At 38.2% G+C, this 9,281-nt stretch overlaps 1 protein-coding gene across 3 annotated transcripts in view; it reads right to left on the reverse strand.

Moving 5' to 3' along the window:
- Positions 1 to 9,281, reverse strand: part of CORIN (corin, serine peptidase) — a 313,652-nt gene that overhangs the window by 141,324 nt on the left and 163,047 nt on the right. For all 3 annotated transcript variants that reach the window (XM_019526369.1, XM_019526368.1, XM_019526370.1), the window contains one exon: positions 8,429 to 8,542. In XM_019526369.1, coding sequence (XP_019381914.1) covers positions 8,429 to 8,542 — 114 coding nt within the window. The remainder of the gene's footprint in view (positions 1 to 8,428; positions 8,543 to 9,281) is intronic.

Here is a 9,281-nt window from a genome sequence, read left to right on the forward strand (position 1 = left end):
GTTGCTGGAGGCTTGGATAGGGGAAGCACTGGGAGGGGTGGCTAAGGCAAATTTTGGGGTGGCTATAGGCCCCAAAGCATCCACTAGTGCTGCCTCTGGTGTGACAGAACATTACGCAGGCTAGACACAAGAACCTTGGTAGCAAGGCTGCTACCTCTTTACTCTCAATATTTCTTTATATAAGTTCCTGTACATAATAAAAAGTTGTTTGCATACTACAGGCCTCATTGAGATACTACACTAGTCACTGTTTGAACTCAGGCACTTTACTCAGGTTTGTGAATTCCATTGCCAGTGCTGGGCAACTAAGTTAGGCATGGCTAACTAGCCCTTATATTTTTTTCTTTCCTTTCTCCACTATATTCAGTCCTCCTGATCAATCTGACAGGCCTCTGTAATAAGGCTTGGTGTATAGGCTCAGGCACACCACTCTGTAGCCTGCTTGCTCTTACACTCTCCCGAGAGTTACTTAAATCTGATTTAAGTCAGCTATGAACTAACTGACTGCCCAGAGAAGTTTTCCATCTATTGACTCCTCTGTGAAATCCTATGAAATATGAACTTTCATTTCTACCCAGGAGAACTTTTACAGTCTTTCCTCCAATGCCTGATGAAAGGTGTTTGTGCCTGAAAGCTTGCCATTAAAGAATTTTTTTTGCAAAAATCTTGTTGGTCTAATAAAAGATATCATCTCTACTATGAGTCCTGGTTGCCTTTTCCTCTAGACCAATACGGCTACAACCTGGATACCTTAAATCTGATTTAGCACTAGTATCAGTGTTACTAGAAAAAGAGAAGGAAATGGTCTCAAAGCTAGGAGAATGTGTTGAGCTTGTAAAACTTCCCAAGGCTTTTTCACAATATTAATTTCTTCTGACCCCCCAAATATTTAATTTCTCTACTAGTTTTGCATTATCTAAGAAGTTTAGATCAAAATTTATAGTTTAACATGAAAAAAAACAAAATAATCCAACTACCCTGAATTTTACAGGCAAGCGTATAGCTAGCTTTTACAGAGTAAAAGGAAGGCAGCCGCTAAATACCAAAAATATAGAATTAAATGAAAATATGTTAGCTCTGTATATGTTTCATATGAGCAGAAGAGCACCCAGCTGGCTTTATAATTCAAAACATTTGTCTTGAATCTGTAACAGCATGAACTAGCCTGGCAATCCTTTATCTTTGCCCACTGGCTTGTAATTCTGACTATATCTATTTCTTATTGCTCCTCATGTGAACAAGACAAAGCCATCTCTTCCTCACAATGGTTCTGTGGTGGTTCTGCATCCTGGCTAAATTTGCTGTTTGATTTTCCTTCATGTCCTAATTTATATTTACATTCATCCTTTCATAGCGGTAGCAATGACATTTAGAGAATGGCACAGCTTGACAACAGCACAGACAGTGTAATTTTAAAAAGGCAGACAGATGTCCTTGCATGACCTGAAATAAGCAAATATGCAAATTTTAAGGTCTTAACATTTGCATCAAGGTATTGGCAGTAATATATTAGACAGCTACATCATTTCAGCACAATAACAACCACACTTCACAATCACCACTTGTAATTAGCAGAATTTAATTTTCATTTGGAGATGGTCCAAGCCTCATTTTCATAAAGCAAAAATTAGCTGAATTTTCTTCCTAGTCCAAAGCTCCATTAAACCCAATTATTTTTTAAAGTTTTACATGAGGCTGGACAACCCTACCAATTTACCAGCCCTTTGACCATTACAATACTTTGTTTCACTGATGAAACACAGACCCTTCTATCCCTACTCCCATTCTCAATCTTCAAAGATAATGTTGGGGGTTCTGCATTATTCATTTTAAAAAATGCTTAAAAATATATCTACATATTTTTACAAAGTTTAGTTTAAAAAGGGCAACAGCTATCTTACACATTGCAGCAACTTTAGTCTTAATTTACACCCAAGCCAATAGACTACATAGCATGTAAGTCAGAGCAGTTTAGGAACATGCAACCATAATACTGAAAGTGACCTCCAGGGCTACTAGGATAAGGCCCCTACTATCATAGACACTGCATCATATAATGCTGTCTAAAAACTTCTCAAGCTTCACCTTAAAGCAGGAAGACATTTTGCTCCCAGTATACTAACTGGAAGGTTGTTCTAGAACCTGACTGCTATATTTAGGAACTTTCATCTAATTTCCAGACTAAATTTACTCCTGGCCAATTTATAACCTTTTTTCCCCCATGCCAATACTGCCCTTTATTTTAAATAATTGTGTTCTAATCCAGGTGTGTACCCCCAACATATTTATAAACAGCAAACAGTCCCTTCAAATTTTTGTTTTACTGGGCTAAAGAAGCCAAGTTCCTAGTCTCTTTTCATAATACGGGATCTTCATTCCCCTGATCGTCTTACTACAGGGGTGGGCAATAATTTCGGGCAGAGGGCCACTTACTGAGTTTTGGCAAGGCATCGAGGGCCGCAGGCAGGCAGAGGCAGATAAATATTAACTTTTAAAAGTTTTTAGGGGCCCTGCGGGCTGGATAGAATGGCCTGGCAGGCCGCACCTGGCCATCGGGCTGCAGTTTGCCCACCCCTGTCCTAGTAGCTCCAAGCACTTGTTTTAGTTTTAGTTCATGGGATTCCAGTGAGGTCTCCAAGTGAGTGACACACAGTGCCTTGAACAAGCACATTAAAACTTCCCTACCTGTACTGGAAATACCCCTCCCAATACATACTAGGATCGTATTGGCAGCTCATAGTTGTCCTGTTATCAGTTAACACACTCAGGTCCTTTTCCCCCTCTACTGTTTCCATCTGATGAACTCTCAGCTTCTAGAAGAAGTATTTATTAGTCCCCAAATGCATGACCTTCTATTTTGTACTGTTAACTTTATCCCGGTTTTATTACTGCCATCCTCAAAGGTAAGATATTCCAGTCCTCCTCTGTATTTGTGTTGCCTCCCAAATTTGTGCTACAAGCAAATTTCATCACCATACTCCTACCATTTGTGTCAAGGTCATTCATGAAAATATTAAACAAGATCAATTCTAAAACAGATCTTTCTCGAACGTTCTCCAGGCTGACACATCACCTTTCAAAAGTACACATTGATGTCTTCCCTTGACCCAACGCCTCACTCATTTTTACAGTTACTCTTATTAATACCCAACTTCTTAAGCTTTACTAATAGTTTCCCATTTGGAAAATTCTTTACTGAATGGCTGAGATCTGATGCATGCCCTTTGCCTGAAGAATTAATTGTCTCATCAAAGAAATCTTAGAAGTTAATCTTAGAAAGTCTACTGATACTAAAGCTGTGTTGCATATCAGTGTGTTTGTCCTCTATTTGCTAAAGCCTTGCACACAAATGGAGTGAAATCTATAATCCTGTAACTGTCCTGACCACTTTCTTCCCTCTTAAATACAAATACTATATTGCTATTCTCCAATCTTATGGTACCATTCTGCATTTGCTACATTTGTATATTTACTACCAGGCCTGGTAGTAAATATGCCATTTCATATTCCAGTTGTTTCAGAATTCTGGGATGAAATTATCCAGTCCCTTCAATCTGAGTGCTTAACTTCCTTGCATTTTGCTTCTACCTTCAATTGTGGAAATTTCCATGCTCTCATTCCCGTTTTCCCCTTTGTGTTTGCCTCCACAGTCAATATTAGTATGCTCATTGCAAACTGAGACAAAGTATTCATTTAGTTTTGGGGCCACACCTAGATATCCTAATCTATAATGCTCCTGACTGGAAAAAAGTACAGTGCCTGACATACAGAATTAAAAAAAAAATTCAAAGAGTGTGGAGGATTTTGCCATAGCCTTAGTATTACCTGCATAATTTATACAGTATGATGGGCATGTCAGAAGGAGCCAGTGAGATAAAAGAAAGATAATGCACTGAACAATAACACACTGATAATTTACTGGAGGCAGGAAACTTGAAATTCTCTTGGATTCACCCTTATCCACCTTTCTCATACCATTCATTTCATGATTCTACATTTCTGATATAAATAATTTGAAACTGTAAAAGTAAAGAGACACTGAAAATTGTAAAGTTTATTAAATGTCTGCTCTTACTCTAAATGGATGCCACCTGAAAAATAAGGTAAAAAACCCATGTTTCACTTCACTTTATGTCCTATGGGATCACCTGAAGCTCTGGTTTGACATTAATGTAAACAAACCTGATAAAATTTGCAATTAAATGTAAGTTCTTGGGATACAGACTGCCTTTCATTACACCTTTATATCACTGCCTGGCTCAGTGCAGCATCAGCTGTGGCTAGGGCTTTTGGGTGAAACTGCAATACAACCAACAGTAAAGGACAACTGTGAGAGCTGCCATTTCACCATTAATTTATGGGGCAGGACATCCTTAGCATGTCTACACTGTATGACAACCATGTTAGGGGCACAGCATGCCTTCTCTGTGTGCTTTCAATATGAACATGATGATATGGTGTGGTATGGTGCAAACCAGATACCATAAGTTTGCTTTTTCAGCCTTGATGTTGAAAAGCCCTTTCTGCATTGCAAACCAGACTACCCTCTCACCTTTTGAACTTAAGTAGTTCTCAGGAACAGACATTTTTCAAGCAAATAATCAGGATAGATCCATCCTGGGCAAATACCTTCACCTAGGTAGAGAAATTAGCCAAGCCAGCGACAGGATATGGCTCCCAGGTAGCTAGCAGGCAAGACAATGTCCTTCTATTGCTCCAGCCATTTTTCATTGTTATTTTATTTAGCGAAAATATATGAGGAAAAAAATTGCACTTTAAAAAAAAAATAAATGTATAGTCTGCTGGATTTCATTATTAACAAGTTTATCTGCTTTCTCTCATATGCTGAAGAAGGCAAAATGTTCTTATGTTTGGGTGGAAAATACATAGTAAAATTTTTAAATCTAAACCTAACTAAACCAATGTATTTTCAATTAAAACAGTGAACAATTTAATAGGACACTGATTTTCATCTTAGTTCTTATAAAAATCTCATATTTCCAAATTCTGCATCTTTCTCTGATACATCAATTTATATCAGCAGAAACTTAGTGTTTTGAACCTACGACAGTCCAATGCCTCCCCAAAAGGTGCAGTTAACACATTTTGAAGTCTACTGATTTAAATTCTGATGGGGTGCATTAATTAATTAATTTACAGAAAGCATTCCAGACATCTCAAAGGAAATGCAACCTTCTTTTAGTTTTATAAAGCTTTGTTGTGTCACTGTCTAGACACCCTGAGAACTGATTTCATTACAGTACATCAAATCAAGCAAACTGAAATCCTGCACATCCCCACAGTGAACAACCAAAGGAAAGCTACTTCCACAACAAATTATTAATCACTGTCACCAGAGCCTCATTCCTTCAACTGCAAAGCAAAGGGTCCATCATGTATAGACAAACTTACTTCTCCTTTGAGCCAAGAATAAATGGGCAGGTCTGGAAAAGGTCACCAATGTTTCACTGCTGCAAACACTTAAGTTTATAAGTAACTTTTGCTTATGTGAGTGTTCTTATGGTCCGCAATGGGACTGCTTATGTGAGCAAAATGGCACGAGTTCATGTTTGGAGGAGGGTCTAAATCTATTCTGCATGTTATTACTAGCAGATTTTGCTTGCACTTACTGGATGCATCTACACGTGCATTAACACACTTTAGTTAATGCTGATTAAATCTAGTACCTCTGGGCATTCATACACATGCTTGCACCACAGGCGCATAAGCGCATGTTGTTGTATAAGTGGTGAAATACACATCAGCGCTGAGAAAATGGTGGCGTCATGCTTTTTGGAACTAAAACACATCAGAAGTGTTTTAATTCCAAAGTGCACTGCTGCCATTTTCTGCGCGCTGACATCCATTTCACTGCTTATACAACTGCACACAACACAGCGCCATGCATGTCAGCTCACATGTGAAGCAGACTCAATTAATCAAGTCTGCTCTGACTCACCAGATCTCTGGCATGTCCCAGCACCAAATGTATGTGTATAAATGCCCTCTATTTTGAGATACTAGGAAAATGTGCATTAACCTGTCTTAATGCATATTAACTAAATAGTATGGGGCACCTATACACGTGCTCCAGGGTGGAGAAGGGAGCGCTTTAATTAGAGTGGCTCTTTAAGAGTCACTCTAATTAAAATGCCCACAGCATCACATGCATTCAGCATCCCACACCTCAAAATGCCAGTGGGGAGCTTTAACTAAAGCTCATTCAATGAGCTATAGTTAAAACATCCCCACTGCCATTTAGAAATGTAGGGATGCAGAGGCTGCTGGAGCACACTAATTAGTCTGCTTCACTGTGTGCTAATTAGCATGCAGCGCAGCAGAGAGCTTCATCACATGTATAGGTACCCAGTTTTGAAGTGACACCTAATATGCCTTAGCCTATTTTAATGTGCATTAACTACATAGCACAATTTTAAGTGACACCCCCACCCAGTCAGTGATCGGCCACTGATGGACACCCAGAGGCAGGAAGCACCAGTCACCCATGTCTGGATGTGCCCACATATTGCATCATTTTTGCTAACTATAAACTAAGCCTGCATCTGCTGCCCACCCTCCCTGCCCAAGGTTTACATTAAATCAAACTTGCCCAAGATAAAATAAGTTTTGGACATTTTAAAATTATGTTAATGTAAAAAGGCTTGCATGTATTTTTCTGGATCCCTGCAGACCCTGGAACACCACAAGACAGCACAAGCAGTTAGAACTTTGTTTAGATTAATTAAATTGTATACTACAAAGTCAGAATATAGCACATATTCTTTTGTTTCTGGTGACATCTTAGATGCATTGTTAATGATGTAATAGTTCAAATGACCAGGATCACATCCAGATACATGGGATTATTAATACTTTTCATTATTACGCTAGCACTGGCAATGATTCCAGTTATTGCTGAGCTAAGTTTTGCACTTAAAGAAAGACTTGAACCACATCCTTCTGGTTGATTATAGTATAACCTCCCTCAAAATTATTGCACTTACCTTAAGTGAAGAACAAAGACAGCCTTTGTCAGATACTATGAATAACTAACTACCTCTAATTTCAGACTAACAGAGTTCAGCTCTCTCTACCTTGGAGTGTCTCTTGAAAAGAGGATGAAGACAAGTAGAGGAAGGTAAAAAAATATCAGAGGTGTCTTCAAAAATCATTTAAATCTAATCAGAGATTATAAACACACTCACATATATTGAAATATTGATGGCATGGTATTGCTATAAATAACAGTAACTCTGTTTAAGAAATGTAACTGTTCATTTCTGTATACTAACATGGTTGAATATCCTTTTTCTTAACTCAGGAATTCATGAGTTTGTAATGCTTTTTTTTGGAAGAATTACAACATCCCAGTAATATTTTTATTTTTAAATGCTCTCAACCCTTTGACTGATCTTCAGTGGGATTTAGGTTCCTAAACCACTTAAGCACTTTTGAAAGTTTCATCTTACATTAAAATTGACTCAACACTGAGGGAAAAAATTCAAGGGAAATCCCATTAGTTTATTAGCCTATAAGTGGATTGAGGCTCCTAAGACATTTGGTATTGAAAATGTTACCTATAATTTCTCCCTAGGAATCCAGAAGAGGCAAATGATTTTCAGAGAATCTTGAAGTGCACGTTTCATATCTTAATCCAAACTTGGTTTTTCCCACAGTTTGAGTTAATTGGAAACCATGTTTTGGCTTGGCTCCATGTGTAGTAACTTCACTGCACACTTACTGTTTACTTACTTCCCCAACCTGACTCGTTCTACTTTTGCCTTTTCAGTGTTTTAACTAGCATACATTTGTTCAGCTTCTCTACACAAGGTACTAGTTCTAGAATCTCCTCATCTGAAGAGTAAGACACATGCTTGAGTATGGAGATGTATATTATATTGGAGAAGGGAAACAACAAATGAAGATACCCTATATATTCCCTTTTCCATTGTACTCCACAATAAAAATTTATTTTTAAGGGTCACACTCAGAGCTGGAGCGTAAAACACTTTATAAGACAGTGGTTTTGCATATACTTTAGAACCGATGCTAAGGATTAAAAAAAGCACACATTGAAAACTTACAAGTTCTTTCTTTATGAAAATTTTCTTTGTGGCAGAGGTTACTCGACTTTAAAAAAAGTCCAAAAATGACTACCAAATTGCCTTGGGTTTTTCTAGAAATCTTAGCTAATGAATTAACTAATGAAATAATTTTTTTAAATATAAAGTTTAAAAGTACTAAAAATCCTTTTTGTGGGCAGAGTTAAACACATCCATTAGCACCTGAAATAAATACCAAAAGTTGGTATACGCAAATGCTATGCAAAACTCTCATCCCATTACAATAGCTGACTTTCATTTCTAGGCTTCCCCAAGAGGGTTCTGTGTTTGTCTCTAGAGAATACTATAAGGTTTAAGTGACATACTGCAGTGGGCCTCGTCGCTCCAGTCATCACAGTCATTGTAACCATTACACTGCAGTTTCCCAGGGATGCAGATTCCACTGGAACACAAGAAGCTCTCATCACCACCACATAGCACTGGAAAGAGAAGAGAAAGTAGGGAGGAAACACAGAATAAGCTTCTCAGATTTTTGTTTTATAAGCAAAATCTGCTTGGGATATATGCTTTACCGTACTTAAACATTCAACTTGCATTTAATTCGTAATCAGAGTTAGGCTAAGAATGTTGAGTTCTTAACCCATTTCAAGCTTTGATGTTTAGTTGTGAGACTGAATCCAGGCTACTATTCCAATTCAACAGTGCCAAAAAGAGACTTTTTCTGTATGTATAGCTATATGATCCCCTTTTCTATAGGGCAAATCTCTCACAAACATTGGTGAAATTATTTTCAAAATCCTTGTGTATTAGGAAGGTTATCATCACCACCCTGTTACAGAATGGGAGTGGAGACACTGAAACATCTCAAGAAAATCAGTTCTCGTGGCATTTCTAGCCTAATAGAAGCAAATAACCCCGAAAGTCAAAATTTCTACTGCATCTCTGCAAGGCTTCAGTGTACTCTGTGGCTTATACTAGGTCCAGTCTCCTCTTGAATACCCCAGGGTAGAGGAGACCACCACCTCCCTTGGAAGCCCATTCCAGATTCTGGCAACCCTTACTGGAAAGAAGTTTTTTCTAATGTCCAACCTAAATCTGCTCTCCATCAATTTTTGGGGGCAATTGTTCCTAGTTACTCCAAGGGGGTACCGTAGCAAATACAGCATCTCCTATTCCCTGCTGCCCTCCCCTGATGAATTTATAGGCAGCCACAAGATA

The sequence above is a fragment of the Gavialis gangeticus genome, unplaced genomic scaffold (assembly GCF_001723915.1).
Source record: "Gavialis gangeticus isolate Ggan-Ray unplaced genomic scaffold, GavGan_comp1, whole genome shotgun sequence".
NCBI classification, from domain to species: Eukaryota; Metazoa; Chordata; order Crocodylia; family Gavialidae; genus Gavialis; species Gavialis gangeticus.